The sequence below is a fragment of the Hemicordylus capensis genome, chromosome 4 (genome assembly GCF_027244095.1).
Source record: "Hemicordylus capensis ecotype Gifberg chromosome 4, rHemCap1.1.pri, whole genome shotgun sequence".
In the NCBI taxonomy this organism is placed as follows: Eukaryota; Metazoa; Chordata; class Lepidosauria; order Squamata; family Cordylidae; genus Hemicordylus; species Hemicordylus capensis.
Window position 1 is genome coordinate 136,333,921 of NC_069660.1, and position 19,108 is coordinate 136,353,028.

Here is a 19,108-nt window from a genome sequence, read left to right on the forward strand (position 1 = left end):
CATAGAGAAACAGATGGAAAAAAATTAACCTCTAGAAAATGCACATGCAAAGAATGAATGAAAGCTTTTCTAAAATGAAGTACTTTAATCACAGGATGCTCTTGCAATATGGTTTGCTTTAGGGATGGGACGAATATCAGTCACAAAAAAGTATGGGTTGTTTTTTCCCCAGATTTTGAGGCCAGTTCCAAGTAAAATATGATAATCTGAGATTTTTGACAGCTATACAATCAGATTCATACATTGGATTTAGCTCAGCCTCTTTTTTTTTTTAAATGGCATTGCAACTTTTCCCAAATCTGGAATGCACATCCTTATTCACAGTCATAAGGTGCCATATAGATGGTTTTCCAGATGTTATCCATGAGCAGTCTCTAAGTAGCTGGGAGCATGTTTCAGTGATCTAACTCATTATCTAGACAAGGAACCAATTATGTGGTAGCCCCACGTTAGTGACGTGATCTGGGCGATTTAAATGTTTTCCTAAGCTATGTAGGAGCTGCTGACAGAAAAGCAGCTTCTATTCATGCTTGGTTTCACGACTCATTGTGACTTTTTAAAATCATCATTCTGTTTTTAGTCCGATTATGTGCATGGGGCGGAGTTGGAGTAAATTCGTCCCTTCCCTGGCTTGCACTGCACATAGAAATGGAGATACTGTATTTGCAAAATAGAAGCAAATTGAGAAGAAATATAAAAGCAATAAAGCAGTACCTGACCAGAAAGGAGTGGAGGAAGGGGGGACAAAGCTGTAGTCTGGAGGAGTTACAAAAGAAAACCCACAGAACAAAGAAGGGGCTTAGAGAAAGAAGGAAAGAAAGAAAAAGAGACAAGCAAAATGACATTGAGATATTGGTAAAATAATATTGAAGTCGTAGTTTTATTAATTAAATCTCTGATATCAAAAAGCGAAGAAAGAAATTTGGTTGGTTTTGTTTGTTTAAAAAACCCCTCACAAATCTGTGGCTTCATTTGTACTTGCCTGAGCAGAGGTACAGAGGTTGTGGATTTGCTCTTACTCCTCCACTCTTATAACCCCTTTCCCCCATTCCCTCCTTCACCTCCGAATGAGCATGTATGTGCAACTGACAGAACCAAGCAGTTTGTAAACTGTGCCTGTGCCAGGCAGAGCAGCTGCCACAGAAATGGCTTCTAGGATGAAAGGAGGCAGGGTGGCTTCACACTTGCAGCCTGGGGCTCATTTCCTCTCTCTGTGGTGCTCTGCATCACCTCACAGAGGTGCACTTACAAAGGATGCTTTGCCATGGCTGTTTGCAGCGAGACAGCTCTGCATATCATGCTATCAAAAAGGATGTCCTGTGGCTGGTTTTTTTCCGGGCATTTAAAAACAGAGGAATGCTATTAAAAAGCGGGGGGCGGGAGGAACAGGCATGGCAGCTCGCTTTGCAGATGCACTTTGTACAATGAGGAGTACTATGCAGAAAGAAAAGATGCCCAGAACTCCATATGCTAAGCCACTCTCAATGCAGCCATCTCCTGAATCAAAAAGGGCTCCTCTGCCGTTAACCATTCACAGCACAGAGATGCCTAATAGTTGCCGCTTCTTCCGTTACAGTAGTGAAAGAATGGGAGAGATCTTCAATGCTTTTAAAGGAATACCTCACATGTTCTTTCCCTTTCTCTCCTCTTCGACCATGTCCATCCTATCTGTGCATGGTATTTGCTCACTGAGGTGAGAGCATTGCAGCTGCAGCGTTTTATTTTCCTGCTACTCCACTGCAACAGAAGGGTCTTTGCACCTCAAAAAAACAATGGATGGTGTAGCATAGAAAAACCCAGCACCAACTTTGCCTTGGCAATCATGCAGACCCGGAGGCACACTTGCAATCACCACAGATTGAAGTATAGCTCATTCTGCTAAGTTCTGGATTCTACAGGGCCATTGCAAAGAAACCAAGATGACTGACAGCAGCCCAAGACCTCAGGTCACCTGAAGAAGGATGCCATCCCTGTCATCTGCCTCCCTTTTTTGTTGGTGGCCACCGTCACTTCACTAAGTATGCACAACCACTCACATTAACACCTACCTCCTCCTCCTGTCGAGGCACACATTCTCCTACCTCTTTTGCCTGCCACTGCCTGGCTTATAATGAATTGGGGAAGCAAGCAGAAGAGGAAAGGATAAAAAGATGCTCCATCTCCCATACTCTACTGCCCTTTCATCATTTCATGTTCTACTTCCTTTCCCTTTTCATTGCTAACCTGGCAATGGTGTGTGAGGGAGGGAAGCACGTGTGCTCACACACCAGGCCAGAATGAAGTGGCAGTAGCAGAGAAGCACCTTGAAGGAGCTCTTTGCTAAGCAACGGCACAGGCTCATGGAAGGACTGCCCCTGAGCATGATTCTGTCCTCAGCCTCTTTTTGAACAGAAATAAAGTAAGTGAGAGCTGGCAAGCCTCCAACCTGGTTTAATATTACGGTCATTTTTCCTACAGTGAATAATACTGCAGATATCCAAAGATGGCCCACGAGGATGGATTTCACTATACATTCAATGGGGCAAAACTGTTTCTGGGTTAGGACTATTTCAATAGGTTTTTGATTCACAAGCGAACAGCTTGCTATATCAGTGTGAAGTGAAGGGAGCATATCAGGGTTCTCTCTGATTTTCTCCTGTTAAACCTATTATATAGAGATGTAAGATGAAATAATAAGAAAAGATAGTTCTTCTGGAAGTACGCTACCCTAGGATTTTGAAAGATGAAGATTCAAATCCCCCTTCAGCTATAGTGATCACTGTCACTCTGGATAAATCATTGACTCCATTTCTCATAAACAAGATTGAAAACATAGGTTTCCTACACAGGCTTCATGTGGAGGCTTCACGTGGAAAAACCATCATTGGTTTTTCCACAAGTTGTATAAACTAGAGAACAGAGTACGCTTGTTCTGCTTTCTTGCACAGCCATGTAATACCCAAGAAGAATCAGACCTTTAATTGTTGTGGTTGTGATCCATAAACCACTTCACTCTTGAACAGATTTCAAGATAGCTTCTACAAAGCCCCTTTGGATCATGTTCTCTTATCCTTACTGAATCTTATCAGAAATATGCAGAAGCATGATATTGTAGACATGTCAATTGGACATTTTTTTTAAAAAAGGAAAATGGCAAAATCCTCCTGCGTGTGTAAACGGACATGTGGATAAGGCTGATAACGAGTACCTGGACGATTAGAAATTACTTTACATGATGTAGTGAAGGAATATAAAAAGGGGGAAACTGTCAAGATTGAGAAGCTGTTCACAAAGTAGAAAAGAGAAGGAAGGCATAAATTATCGACTGCCAATAATTATCGAATTAGTGAATTGATGTTGTTATGATGGGGTGCTTTTGTACTCCTCTTGGGACCCAAGGTCATAAAGGAAGCAGCCCTCCACAAATAACTGACAACCACAGGCTTAAGATGATTAGAGAATGAAGCTTGAATCACATGAAAATGTAGGGCATTCCCATGTGACACAGAACATGCAATATGAAACATGTGCCTGGGAGCTATTACTGGACCTTCACTTTTAGTTACCTGGGCTGTTTAAATGAACATTTAAAGCGACTTGCTTGACCATATGTATGCTGTACTAAGTATAAACTCTACAGAGTGGGAGAAGGAAGTGGGGAAATGATAATGGGGGGGAGGGGAATATAGGACAGACAACATTGGAACCAAGTCAGGTTGAGAGAGGAAGAGTCAGTACAAAGATCCACAGAGGGAATGGATCTGGACCTGAATGAGTTTGGGTAAGAGGAGCGGGATGGGGTTGGTCAGGGGAACAAAGGAAGGAGCCAGACAGACCCAAACAAACTTGGCATAGACACTGGACTAAGTCTGCTGAAGTAACCACTGGGAGAGGACAAACAACTAGAAAATATTCAGGAGGGGAAGCAGCTAGGGTTGGACCAGAGAACCAAGGAGGGAGTGGATCTACAGACTGAGTAAATCCCAACAGGTTCGGGGAATAAAAACAAGTTGGACCCATCTGAACTTTCAGGGGGCTAGTGGAGCAAAGTTGGAGAGGGAACCTGAACAGCTGCAGGTCAACATCCTAGGAAAGGTCAGTGAGAACATCCATGGAAGGCACAAAGGACTGACAGAGATGAGCCTGAGCAAACTGTCATGGTTAATAGACAATGGAAGGTCAGGAGGACGAGAGCAGAGGACTATGGGAGAAAGAGATAAAGACCAACCAACACTGGGTAGATGAGACAGCCCAACCCCATTAGAGGGCCAGGGAAAGGAGTGGGAAGCAAGACAAACAAAACGCAAAAAGATGTGTGTATGAGCTTCCGGTTGGCCCTGCTGGACTTCCAGCAAACTAAGTGGGGGCAATTAGGAAGAGGAACATGAAGAGACTCAGAAGTAGGGGAGATTGGGAAGAGATGGCTTTCTGGTTCTGAGGCTGGGCCATGACTCAGCTTCCCAGCTTGGGTTTTGAAAACAAGTGGAAGCAGGAAGTTACAGAGGATTTCTTGGTTATGGAGAGGTCCTTTTAGTCATGGTGGCTAGAGGTAGCTATGCTAATGAGGGGAGAGCAATGAGTCGTGAAACCAAGCATGAACTTTGGGCATTTTTATGCCAATGGCGTGGAAGTGGTGGTTTCTGGGACTAGGTGCCCAAGAGAAGGGCACTTCCTGGCTAGCCAGGTGAGCACCATTAGTGGAATAGAGGACCACTTTTGAACCTAGAGTAGTTCAGGAATTGAATAAGGAGGCAGCCAAGGCTTGCTGGGATGTAAAAGGATAGTGCTCAGATGTTCCCTGGGAGGAAAAACTCAGCCAGAACTGCTATGCCACCAATGGAGCTTGGTCCCTGGGGTACTTACACCCATTCTCAGGATAACCAGGCCTGTCATAGATGTTTTGAATCAAAACATCTATTACAAGTTTTGTCATCCACTACTGAGCTGCAGCTTTGGGGTTTACTGTTTGGTTGAGGGTCCCTACGGGGATTATCTTTTTATTCTGGGTTGAAGGTAGCCGCCCTCCCTGCAAAGGGATCAGGGACATACTACGATCCCACTAATCTGACAAAAGAACACAACTCAGGAAACCTCCTAGCCTAGCTAGTTGGATCCCTACCCACATTTTCTCATCTGTACACACACATTCACACTCAGGATTAGAGGGAATCTTTTGAATGAAGCATAATTGATTCCTGGAAATGGGAGGAAGGAAAGGGGTGCTCCCTATAGTTAGTGATCCTAAGCAAGGAAGCTGGATCTCAGGAGAAGGATGTTGGGGTACGATGAGGGAACATGAAGCGCAACAATCTCTAGAATGAATCCCAAAGATTGTGCGCTTTTTAAGGGGCTAGTGGGTGTAATTTATAGGGTAAAAATGGGACACTCAAGGGGCACTTAAGAAGTGCCCGATTATGGATTACCTGAAAGCACTTCCTGTATAGGACAATAGAAAAATTGGGTTAAAAGGTGTGAACTGGAATAAAAAAAAGGACTCTGATGGGAGATAAGCTTATCTGCGTGGTCAAAACTGGTTTCTAAAGAGTTTGAACAAAAAGATGGGCTGATCTTGATACCTGAAACTAGTATCATGAGGGCATCCTGTTTGGCTTTGGGTTTAGTGGGATCCAGAGAAGATGATTTATCTCAGATGAATCAATGGGATCACTGCATGTAGGAGGAATGTGAAAGAATGCCAAAAAGTGCTGGGAAACTGACAGGCAATGGAGATCTGTAAGCCTGTAAGTCTCAGGAATAGCTAAGAACAACTTTGCAGGGATGTCTGTATTAGATGTCAGGGGAAGCTTTTGCAGACACCACCCCCCCACACACACAAATGGATAGGAAGCCACTGCCATATTTCCTTCTGTAGCTGACTCCCGAAGCTACACTTTGGTTTGAGTGTAAAACTCTTGTTCCTTCCCAGACCTTACTGCACATGAACCCAGGTTATTCCATGCCAAATACCTCCTGTAGGGGTGTCTCCAGGGCTGTGCAGACAGTTTAAAAATGAAACCTTTAATAATGTAAACAGTGAAGCAACCCAGCAGCTAGCATTAATGATGACATGTAGCAAACAATCAGAATGGGGTTTTATTTGAGTTGAATCCTTGGAGTTGCGGAGGATGAAGTTAAAATAGCACACACCTAGACTTTATCTACCTGATTAAAGAGCTTGATATTGTTGAAAACACCAATCAGATTTAAGAGGAAAAGCCAAATCTGTGGATCTAAAGATTAAAAACAAGCCATTGGACAGTTTTCTAAATAAAATGAAATGATCAAGCAAATGAAGCTCTGGTTTGACTGAGACCTCTAGAGATAGCACTAATAGTTATCACCCTTCTGCCTTTCGGATTTTTGAATATTAACAAGAAAATGATATTGGAGGAATAATATTAGTATAATCTGTGTGTTTTCTCTCTCCCAATTACTCTAGTAAACAAGTTATAATATGTCAGTTTAGAGCAATTTCACCCATTTGATGACTCTTGTCTAAGGTTGCAATTCATCTAGCTTCAAGTGTTTAATGTGGCTTTTATCTCCGGAAAACACCCAACACAGCAGTCCACCTGGTGCTGCAGCATGCTTTTAAAATTTGGAGTAAGTTTTAAATACAATTTGCAATATGGTTTAGAGTGGGAGGAATAAATAGATGAAAGTTCTGCGTGATGTTCCAGTGTCTGCCACTAACAGCTTGATTCTTACTGCACCAGTGCACATAGTTACCACTATGCCTATGAAAAGCTACAAAACATGGCATTAACATTAGCACTGCAGTGTACACAGAATGCATTTCCTAATCTAAGATGGGTGTATGTGATATTTGCATCTGCTTCCACCCAAGAATAATAAATAAAATGCTAGATAATGCAAGAAAGCTGTACAACCTGTAGAAAGTAAGGATGCCAGGATATTTAAAAGGCTGTGAAGAAATAATGTAGAAAGAGAAATACATATATACACAAATTCAAAACTCAAGTGAAGCATCCCAAGAATGTGATGCAGAAAAGCAAATGCTCAGAAGAGTTTATGACACAGCAAAGAATAAATAACAGGAAAAAGACTGGAAAAACAGAATAGGAAGGAAAAGGCTTTTCATAAAAGTGAAGCTGATAACGAATGCACAAAAAGTTGGGAGGATATCCTATTGAATTTAGTGGGACTTCTATAAACATACACAGAATTATAAGAATGTGTTCATATGTGAAACTTTGAATCTTTCTTTGGCTATTTATGGTAACATCTGATCATTGTAAATGTGGAAGAGAGTATTAAGAAAAGATATGTATAAAGCAAATTGGCATTCTGGTCAATATAAGATTTACATATGCATGATAAAGCTACTTTAAGCTTCATTTGTGAAAATGCCCCTAGTCTTTCTGAGAAGTCTGATTTCTAATGGATGTCTTTTGGAGATAAAATAAATAAAAACCAAAGAGATGAAACTCTAAAACAAGCAAAAAGTCATAGAACAGTCAAAACCGGAGCCACAAGCTATTGGAATGTGCTCCCTCGGCACTTTTTGTTAGTGAAATAGTACTATTAGCATTTCTCCCTCCTTATTAGATACTGAGCTTATTGTGGCTCTGCTGTATTTCAGAGTTCACACTTCTGCTCTTTCAGTGGAAGATTAAAACATCTGCAGACCATTGCAGGTTACAAATGTGATTTCATTTATCAATGGAATGTTATTTCTACACTAGTGTTTTGAAGCCCGTTATAATAACGGGCGCTAGCCTTTTCTCCCTCTCTGTATGCATTTTTTATTTTGTGTGTGTGTGTGTGTTTGTCTGTGTGGTTCTTCTATTTTATCTGTCTGTCTGTCTGTCTCTCTCTGCTTGCTTGTTTCTCATTTTCTCTTTGTTTTTGATGCCCTCTGGTTTTTTTCTCCCCTCTCCCTTGTCCTTGTGTCTCTCCTTTTTGCCTTCTGTTTTCTCTCTCTTTTTAAAAAAATGCTGCCCCGCCGTTGCTGCAAAACTCCCACCCTCCCTCCCAACTTCCGAGACCACCTTACCCCGACCCTTCTCAGTTGGCCGCAGAAAGACCTGAATTGTAGAGGGAGAGAGAAACTTGCAGGCAGTGCTTCTCTCTCTGCAATGCCTCTTCCTGAACTGGCGCTTTGGGCAGAAAGGACGCCTCTTGCGTCCTTTCCGCCCAAAGCGCCAGTCTGGGCAGAGTCTTTGTTCTGAGAGGAGCACTGCTTACGTGCTCCTCACTCCCTCTTCAATTCAGGTCTTTCTGCGGCCAACTGAGAAGGGTCGGGGTAAGGTGGTCTCGGAAGTTGGGAGGGGGGGTGGGAGTTTGGCGGCGGCGGCAGCATTTTCTCTTTTAGGCTTTAACGGAACGGCCTCCGCTTGGCCCCCGGTGTTTGCTCCCTGTCTCCCCGGTGCCGTCTATGTCGTTCCTGTGGCCGAGGCGGCGGCTCTGCCACCACCTCGGCCAATTTCCCCCGCTGCCTCTTCTCCGGCTTCGCGGCGGCCAGTTCTGTTCTTTCTGCGGCCGGGTGAAGCCACCAAGATGGCTGCCTGGTGGCTGTGTCCGGTTTTGTCTCGGCCGAACTGGGCATGTGCTCCGCGCATGCCCAGAACAGGCCAGGGGGGCACGGACACCAAGCGTTTTATTAGAGAGGATGCTTCTTTTCCTATATTAAAGAGATGCTATATAAATGTTAATCATGCCACCAAGTTGCAGTGAAGTTTTGCTTTCAGATGCATATGACTATCCAAGCACCATTAGCTGTAGTCTTTAGTCTTAACACACAGGTCATCAAGAGGCTTTTCTTCACCTACAGTACCTCAAAAAAGGGTTGTATCTGAACATTCATAGGAGGCTGCCTTATACTGAGTCAGACCATTCTCCATCTAGCTCAGTATTGTCTATATACTGACTGGCAGCGGCTTCTCCAAGTTTTCAAGAAGGAGTCTCTCCCAGCCCTACCTGGAGATGTTCAGGAGTGAATCTGGAACCTTCTGCATGCAAGCAGGGGCATATATGGGGTAGGGCAGGGCAGGCAGGGCACGTGCCCCAGGTGCCACTTGAAGGGAGATGCCATTTTTTTATATTAAATTTTTTTAAATGGCTGCCAAAAACAAAATGATGACCGTGCATGCTCAAATGGCCTCTGTGAGGCCCTAGGGTATGCCAGGCCTCACAGAGGCCATTTGAGCATGCACGGCAGCCATTTTGTTTTCAGCAGCCATTTAAAAAAAAAAATTAATGGCCACCGCACATGCTCAAATGGTCCTTGCGCGGCCCTAGAGGCCAGAGGGGGGGACCTTTCCCAAAGGGACTACAAGTAAAACATTTTTAAAAAAATAATATAATATAATATAAGTCACTGTACACATATTCAGATTGGCACTATGTACAGAGAATCAGGGCTTGTGAATACTGAGCTGAAGCTTATGAGCTAGGATTATATGCATTTGCTCTTACTTTGCTTCTTGTGATAAGTAAGTTAAATGTGATGGCTTAATAATATGGCTATTAATGGTGAGTTTGTCTTTGAATCAGTGTGAAATCCTTATTATTAAGGCCCACTGGGAGTTTCTTGCTCTCTTTCTCTCATTTTAACTGTCTTTCTTAAATACTAGAATATATTCCAAGCAGTGACACAGTTTACTCTGCATATCCTCTAATAATTTTCAGAGTATCTGAGAAAAGTCAAATTCTCCATTTATTTTTAAAACTCATGTAATAGTGATGCTACAATGCATAGTAGAGAATTAGACAGGCACTTCTGTTTAGTTTTCCAAGTACACCTCCACATAGTATTTGGGTATTTCATGAGCCCCAGCATACTGAGATTTGTAGTTTTCCAGCATTTTTTCATCTGGCTATGTCCACTGCTAAATAGTTTTTGAAATATTAAAAGATTAATGAGCTTGACTTGTATTTTTGAGCTGATATTATGGTAAAGTTATCTGAAAGATGGGTGTCAGATGTTTGGACAGGGGGTGCAATTTCAGTGCTTGCCCTAGGCGCTATTTTCCCTAGATACGCCTCTGCATGCAAGCATGCAGATGCTCTTCCACTGAGCTATGGTCCAATCACCTAAGGGGAATACCTTACAGTGTTCACCCATCCAAATATAAACCAAGGTGGACCTTGCTTAGCAAAGGGGACTATTCATGTTTACTACCACAGTACCAGCTCTTCTCCTCTCAATGGAGACTAGTGGTTTGAACATCTTCAAAGTGTGTGTGTGCAATTTAATAGGGAGAAGTAGTGTGTAGGAAGGAGTACTTAATTCTCTTACTGCCTGCCATTTCTGTTCTGCATTCCCCTTCCCTAGCTGCTTTCCCTAACCAGGGTCAATTGATGCATGTTTGCTGCAACCCTCTGGCCATTTCTCCCTTAAAAATTGTGCCTTTCAAAAAACTGTGCCTTTCCCTCAACACTTTAGACAGCATAGGAACCTGGATCATCGTTAACAAGGTAGACTGGCCCGTAAAAGAGTTCTATTTAGAAACACTGGCAAGCAAAATTAGAGGCAGAATCAGTATGAACTAAAACTTCTGCATAGAAATTCTGCTTTACAATCTCTTTTAAATCACACAAATAATTCATTTAAATGCCAAGTACAAGATTGGAATTACATGTTTACTAATTCATGTAGCCAAAAAAAGCACAAAAAAAGCATAGTCAATGCAAAATGTCTGTTTACAAATCAATCGCTCACTTACATTTTTAATAGATGTTTGAGCTGTGATTTGATTTAAGGATAGGCTGTCAGGAAGTCTAACTAGACCTGTTCATAAACCTGTCAGCAGATCTCAATTCTGCTTTACTGCAAAAAATTCTAGCTAAATGCATTATCATATTAATTGCTTGTATTTCCAAAATGTAAAATAAAGATGTTTTCAACTTATTGCTGTGTCTTTGGTATTAAATGATAGTAAATGGTAATGCTCACAGTTGCTACTTGCTCTGTTACTCCTTTGGTCCAGTGAATTTTCATATTCCTTGTATGGGTACTGGAGAGTTGTATCCAAACTTTTGAAACCTTCTTGGAGAGAATGATGCTTGTAATATTCCACAAGTTCCTTCAAGAAGACAGGAAGAAAAAAACCCAACAAATTTAAATGTTCAGTTCTGCTTTGTCTCTCACAATATGTCACACAGACCTTTAGATGCAACATTTTAATAGTAAATCTATGTGTTAGTTATAGTGCCTGACATAGTGACTAAATTTACTAGAGGAAGTGCTACTGAAACTTAGTAGTACTCATATAGTGTTACTCCTGAGTAATACCATTTAGGGGTGTACACAAAAACGGTTTGCCCAGTTCAGTTCGCATCTGAACTGGACTCAAACAGAACCAGGCATATTCAGTTTTGTGGATTCCTCGAACCCCTCCCCCCGGCTCAAATTCGAGCCAGTCTGGGGGTCAGAACATTTTTTTAAAAAAATTCAGGGACGCTCTGCCACAGCAGCAGGTCTCCAGCAGTTCCCCCTTGCCCCACCAGCCTCCCACCAGCCCCAAAATGGCCTGGTTTGGGCAGTTTTTGGCCCATTCTGGGCCTCTGTGTACTGTCACACAGATGGCCATTATGCATGCACAGCTGCCTCCAAAATGACCACTGCCAGTACACAGAGGCCCAGAACGGGCCAAAAACTGCCCAAACTGGGCAATTTTGAGGCCGGTGGGAGGAGGGGGAACCCCCAGAGACTCTCTTCCCGTGACGATGGCAGCTCCCCCAAAGAGGCAGTGAGTCCTTTCTTCTTTTTTAAAAATTTGAACCTCCAAACTGGCCCCGAGCTGGCCAGGGAGGTTCAGCTCAACCTCAAGCCAAACCAGGTGAGCCCTTGAGCTGGACCAGTTCAACGTCAAGCCAGCTCAAGGTCGAGCTAGTTCGCACATACCCTGTTTCCCCAAAAGTAAGACCTACCCCAAAAGTAAGACCTAGCAGTAATTTCTGATGTACCACTAATTGCCCTAGTGCATTTTTTGGGGCTAAAATTAATATAAGACACTGTCTTATTTTCGGGGAAACACGGTACCTAGTACTACCGAGTAACTTAGTCTGGATCTGAGCCAAAATTAGGGATGGGTGAGAAGACCAACACACAAATGAGATGAACCCACTTGAGTGTTCAACTCACACACATTAAACTCCCTCAAGGGATGGGGTTTGAGATCTGAAAGAATGCGCAAGTGGGTCCAACTGTCCTGTCACCCCATACTAGTTGCCAAAGGCAGGAGGAGGGAGGGGAGCTTGCTTCTAATAGCTGCAGCACAGTGACAAGAGAGACTCTTGTCACTGTGCTGCAGCAGCTATTAAAAGCAAACTTCTAATAGCATCATCTCTTCTTTGCTAGCCACCCACCCCCCCCACACTTTTCTAATGCTAGCCTGCAAGAGGCAGCTGCCATTCCTTTCACTGATAAGAATTTTTTAAAGTACAATGGCTGAAAAGGGACACTTTTTTTACAGCAATCTTTCTCTGTTTGTGCATTTTGTTGCATTTTGCAACAACTAGAGAAAGATATTGGCAACAAAAGCTCCCTTTCTGTAAACATATGGTCGCTGGCCACCAAAGCACATTCTCCTTACCCAGTTTATTTATTTTCATATTTATATCCCACTTTTCCTCCAAGGACCCAGAGCAGTGTACATGGTTATGTTTATCCTTACAACAACCCTGAGAAGTGACTGGCCCAGAGTCACCGAGTGAGTTTCATGGCTGAATGGTGATTTTAACTTGGGTCTCCCTGGTCTTAGTTCAACATTCTAACCACATCACACTGGCTCTATAACCCATTTATAAAGAAAAAAAGCACTGGGCAGTTTCCTTATTTACGTATCAGGCATTTGGAGAAAAGTAAACCATCTATATTTTATTTCCAAACTTTGTCAGCTCATGTGACGCCAGCCAAAGAAATACATTGTTAGAACTTATCCAACAAAAATTGCTGCTTTAATTTGTGGAAAATTACCCACCCTGAAATCAAGAGGTCTGCAGGTAGCCTACATTACCTCCCAAATACAAGCCAGCCAACCTCTGGCCCCAAACCTGTTGTGGAGGCTTCCCTCAAAATTCTTAAAGCAGATTTGGGGAGATTAATCACAAACAGCTACGCTTTAATTTATCAGTGAAGGGTGGTCATCTGAATAAGTTTAGACCACAGCATACGCTGGAATGGCAGTGGCAGGGAAGAAAGCAGAAGAGAGAAAAGGTGGAGAATGTAGGAAAAGAAATCTTCAGCTGACAGACTGTTACAGAACACAATAATTCTTTTCATGCAGAAGGACAAATAATCTGGACATATATGACTAAGTGCACATTTCTATCATGAATGAAAAAACAAAAAAAGAATCGTTATTAAAGGCAATGTTAATGCATGAAGCTATGGCAAATTCACTAATAAAAACTGGAAAATGTATAGTGGGACAAATACAAGCAAAACCAAGCAATATAAGAACTACATCTTGCGTTCCTGATGTATTTTGAGAGGAATACTTTTTAAAAAGGGATATAAACTTTACAAATAAACCAAGGCAGTTGGAATCTGTTTACAGTCACCCCTCGACGATTGTGGTTTTAAGCATATGTTTCTGAAATATTGCAGTCTTGCCAACTGCGACCTGAGTATCAGCGGTTTAGTATTTTGGGTTTTTTAAAAAAAATATTGGGGGGGGGGTTCAGAGGTACAATCTGCTTATTCCCCTTGGTGAACCTTGGTGCTTGAAAGTGCATTTGAGGGGTTCAAAAAGTTTCCAGAGGTTCAATCTGCTCATTCCTCTTGGTGTCTCTTGGCAATATTAAGGGGTTTTTGGTGCTTTTAACGCATTTTTCAGTGTTTTTGCGGTTGCAGTTCCCCTAACCCCCTGTTTCATGTAGACTTTAATGCCTCGCCAACCATGAATTTGCCATGTTCCATTTTGCCAGAATGGAACCCTCGCGGTGGGTGAGGGAGGACTGTCTCTCTCAATGATGCTGTCTGATGACCTCAAAATACGCTGTAATATAGTCTTTTTCTATATCACTACCTTTGTTTTTTATTGGACAATTTTACAGCTGTTTGATCCAGTTTGTTGCCTCAGCTGAGAAAGAGGTTTGCCTTTTTAATTGCTCCTTTAACCACCATGACTGTGAATGCAAACAGTGATTAGAGTGCTTAAAGCATAACCCATTCCGTTGAAACCATCTTGTGTATGAGCATTTGTCATGCATAACAATGGTAAAAGGTAAGTGATCTAACATTATTCTGCAATACAATTTTTTGTCCAGAGAATCAGCCTGCACAAAGAGCAGTTAGATGAGTATTACATATCTGAGGAGGAAAATCGGAGTTGATGCTTACCATTATACTTCTAAACTTCCTATTTTCAGCAATGTGAAAAAATCGGTCTCTTGTTAAAATCTTGATGTGCTTCACTTCATTATTGTACCTATGGGCAATGAATAACTTATGAATATAAATGTGTTTTTAATCAGCAGAGATCAATAGTTACTTGAGGGCATACCCCACTACTGAATGAATAAATTCTTAAGACAAAACGTATATCTATGCCAATACATGGTTGACATCTAATTAACAAAACACATTTATTAGGGTCTGGCTGAAGATGCAGTCTCAATACAGATTTTAGAAAAAGCCTTTGAGCAAGATCTAATTAAAGGATCCCATAATACTGCTTGTATTCAAGCTCATATTGAGAATCAGCTTTGAAACAAAACAAGATCCCCTTAAGTAATTCAAATTGGCAAAACAAACCAGCATCTTTTCTTTAAAAAAAATTAAAATAAAATTCCTTAGACACTCTATAGCTTGTTCCCATTCAAGGCAAGGGAGATATTATATTTGACTTCATATGGTAATCAAATCAATTTAACATTTTCTAGTTAAAATGCAAATACACCAATACATCAGCTTACACTAACTAGCAAAAAATAATTTGTATCCCGAAGTTATAGTATACTACTGTTTATGGATTGCATTTCCCTTGCCACTATACCTACTGAGCAGCAGGTGATACCGGAACTATGCTTTCCCTCCCCAAAGAGGGAAAGTAGCAGGCTTAATGAGAATACTGTAGGATGTGCAGTGTTGATCCCTCAGTTGGGTTTACATTCAAATACAGAAGCTGGGTGTCTGGACAGAAGAGATTCTTAGCCTCTGCTAAAAGCCGAGGAACATAGGAAGCTGCCAAATACTGAGTCAGACCATAGGTCCATCTAGCTCAGTATTGTATTCACAGACTGGCAGTGGCTTCTCCAAGGTTGAAGGCAGGAATCTCTCTCCGCCCTATGCTGGAGATGCCAGGGAGGGAACTTGGAACCTTCTGTTCTTCCCAGAGCAGCTCCAACCCCTAAGGGGAATATCTTACAGTGCTAACATATCAGGTCTCCCATTCATATGCAACCAGGGCAGAGCCTGCTTAGCTAGGGGGACAAGTCATGCTTGCAACCACAAGACCATCTCTCCTCTCCTCTGCAAGGAGCCTCTTTAGTCTCCCTGCAGACACACTGGAGGATGATCCATGAGCCACTATTTTTCCTATATATCTTGTAATGCTTGCAGGATGAGGAACCATGACTTCAATAAGATTTTATAAGCTGTACCACAACTGCTTTAAAAAATACACTAAGGCCGGGTTCACATGTACACTATAACCACAGTTATAGCTGGCCGAGGTTGCCCCATCCAGACTGGCCAGCTGCTCGAGGGGACTCCCCATTCTCACTCTGTCCCTTGCTTCCCCTCCCCCCACCTTGCAAACAGTAGGGTGAGGGCAAAGGATGATAGGACAGACACTCAGTGCTTTGCTCCCCGAGAAGGGAGCCTGGTGACCACATCATCAATGCAAATGCTTTGGGTGGGGGTGCTATTGGAAGGCTTTAAAAGACAGCCCCCCAGCAGCAATTCCTGAGCAGCCAAGTTCTAGTCTTCTCACAGAAAGGTTGCAGAAGGGGGCCACAGCCCCTTCCCCTTTTGGAGGGTTCATCCCCCCCACACACACCGGCTTATGCATGATCAACGCTGGTCTCCAAGTTCAGTCTTGGAACAACTGAGGTACTTCATCAAGGATCCAGCCACCCAAGGGCTCACTGCCCAGGCATGAATGAGAGGAAAAGGCCATGGGGACAACCCGTGAGAAGGACCACTGTGGGGTAGGAGAGATAAATGTCCTGACAAATCATAACTGATTCAAGAGGACAATACATGCCCTTTCCCCAAGGACACCTCCCTCACGAGAGCGTCAGGCCAGGTTGCCATGTGCAGGCAAGCCTTGGGGAGAGCTACTCTCATCTTGGGGATCACAGACAGGCTTCTGTGAAACCATGCCTCCTGCCAGCACACCTGCCCATGTGTATATATGCACCCTTACCAGCACCCTGAAACGGCTGCCCTGGAGGGTGGCCGGAGAATGGGGGCTACCCTTTCCCGCTGTTCCCCGTGCATACAGACCTGCATATGCCACACAGATGAGGCGGGACCCAGGATCATGACTGGGTTTAAAGGTCCATCTCATCTTTAACCATCTGGGGTTAAAGGTCCATGCCTTCCCCTCCCCATCCGCTCTGGGAAATGATACATGGAGCATCTGGGTCCGTCCTCTTGGTGCATGCAGAAGTCTGCATAGGGAAGGAGGGAGGAGGTTGGGGGGTATTTTCTATTCTTTACAAAGAGAGGAATGGTTGCCAGAATCTAAGGGGTATACTCGTGGGTCAAATGGGCCGTAACCCAAAATTTGGCTTAAAATAAGCCAAATCTAGCAACAGGGGGCCCTGGCTTACTCATGAGCAGAGCCAACAGGACAAGAACCACTCCAGTTCTTGGAGTGATACTTCCTCTGTGATGAGGGTGGCTAACCCAGCCCACGCGGACTATGCCTACTCAAGAGAGCATCAGGCCATGGTTGTTTCAACTGGAGATGTGTTGCTGCGTGTTGCAAAGTGGTGGCCAGGGGTACCCCAGTGACTGCTTTCCTGATCACGGGGACAGCAGCTAAAGTGCCTTAAAAATGACCCCCTGACGGGGAGACCCCAAACTCACTGGGAATTCGAGACTGCATGGTGCTTTCAGGGGGTGGGGCAACTGAGGGAGGTGGCATCACCATGGCTGGCAGAAGCAGGACTGGCATTGCAGGGCATTTAAAGGGCTTTCAATGCCCTTCCCCTGCTGAGGATGTACGGAGCGCTCTGAAAATGCACGATCATGTTCAGCACACCCATTCAAGATCATAGGCAATAGTGGCTGAGCTGCTGACACAGACACTTTGACAGTCTGGCCACGGAACTGGCTGGGGTTGGGACTGGAAGCCAAGCAGTGGGGGAGGGGGAGCTCCCCTCTCCTTCAATTCCAGTTCAGCTGGATGCTGGTCTGCAGTGCAAATTGGAATTAGGAATTGTGACCCTGGCCACGATTAACTGTGGTTATCCAGTACGTCTGAATGCAGCCTATGATTTCCATATGAACAGATGGAATGTAGTTTATATAAATGCAAGTGAAACTGACAATTGAGAATTGCCCATAGTTACATACTATGTTACACATCCACCAGAGTAACAACGAACATGTTTATTTGCAGAAAGCATCATACTTCACTTACTTAATGCTAATGGCGTATTCTCCTGACTCTTTAGTCCTATACCGCACCAAGTATGTGCTATTTACCCGGTTAATAAGTTCGGTCTCTGCCTGCAACCTTTCCATTGCTCCTGCATACCTGCAAGAAATGTAGAATAATATTAATCATGTGTTCTTTCAAAGATGGTTACCAAGAATGTCAGCCAGATAAGCTTTGCAGTGTCTTTTATTTCTTTTTCTGAACACCGAGATTCACCACATACTTCACCACATTATAAGCATTTTTTCACATCACAGGTATGAACACAAAGCATGGTGAGGAAGAGAAGAGATTGAAGAGTTGCCCTTCAGAGAAAACAAGTCAGACTGTATGCTCACAATCTCTTGCAGATTTGTCAAGTGCAACTTCGCATTGAAATTTACCAGTTATTTAATTCTTAACAATTCCTAGATGGAATGGCGCAGCAGAGAAACAACTTGATTAGCAAGCCAGAGGTTGCTGGTTCGAATCCCCGCTGGTATGTTTCCAAGACTACGGAAAACACCTATATTGGGCAGCAGCAACGTAGGAAGATGCTGAAAGGCATCATCTCATACTGTGCGGCTCAACCTGTGCGGGAGATGGCAATGGTAAACCCCTCCTGTATTCTACCAAAAGACAACCACAGGGCCCTGTGGTCACCAGGAGTCAACATCAACTCAATGGCACACTTTACCTTTAAACAATTCCTACACTGGCAAAAATAATGTGCAGTGGTGCCAGGCAAACGTGGTGAGATCACATTTGGGATATGCATCTGCAGCCTATACCCATCCATTGATTGCTGCACAATCAATACCAATTACCTCATCCAACACTGGGAACCACATTTGCTGGGAACCATATTTGATAAACTGTGCTGCATCCAACCACAGCCAGCCCTAGGGTTTTTTGGTGCCCCAGGCAAAATTTGACTTTGGCAACCTCCAGTTGGGAAATGTGGAGTTCCAGCTTTAACTTGAGCCACGCAGACTACTCATTCAGATGACCAGCCCATGCAGATGACTAGCCTTCTCTGGTCTGGGGATACAGTGGGAATTGAGGAGCTTGGAGACTGCCTGCTCTTCCTCTTTTGTGTGCTGCCCAAAACTTGACTAGCTGGCTGGTATACTGTGGTGTGGGGTGGCAGAACACCACAAAACTTTGGTGACCCAACAAAAACTGATTGATGTACTTGGGTGGGCTGTGGCACCCTTACACCCCAATAACTGGCACCCTCTGTGACCTTCTAGGTCTGCCTCGTGGCCCTGCATCTGATTGGTTGTTGGATACAGGATTCCAGCTAAAGAACTGCATACCTGGAATCTTGCTGCATGTCTGGGATTCAGCAAATCCACTTCATTTGCTAGATTGGGGAAGACAGTACTTTTGCCTCCAGGATCAGAATAGGAATTTTCACATATGCTCTATTTACAAATTATTTTGTCTCTACTTCCAGTGTAATCAATATCTCAGTTATTTCCAAACTGTGTGCCAGAGCAGACTAGTGTGACCAGAAAGAACCACTGGTGTGCCATCAGAGATAATTAAAGGCTCCTGTGAAGCTC

General features: G+C 43.4%; 1 protein-coding gene across 5 annotated transcripts in view; it reads right to left on the reverse strand.

The window, feature by feature from the left end:
• Nucleotides 1–19,108, reverse strand: part of VAV3 (vav guanine nucleotide exchange factor 3) — a 252,339-nt gene that overhangs the window by 9,323 nt on the left and 223,908 nt on the right. For all 5 annotated transcript variants that reach the window (XM_053247816.1, XM_053247819.1, XM_053247817.1 and 2 more), the window contains 3 exons: nucleotides 17,544–17,660; nucleotides 14,291–14,378; nucleotides 10,898–11,027 (listed from right to left, as the gene is read on the reverse strand). In XM_053247816.1, the coding sequence (XP_053103791.1) occupies nucleotides 10,898–11,027; nucleotides 14,291–14,378; nucleotides 17,544–17,660 (335 nt within the window). The remainder of the gene's footprint in view (nucleotides 1–10,897; nucleotides 11,028–14,290; nucleotides 14,379–17,543; nucleotides 17,661–19,108) is intronic.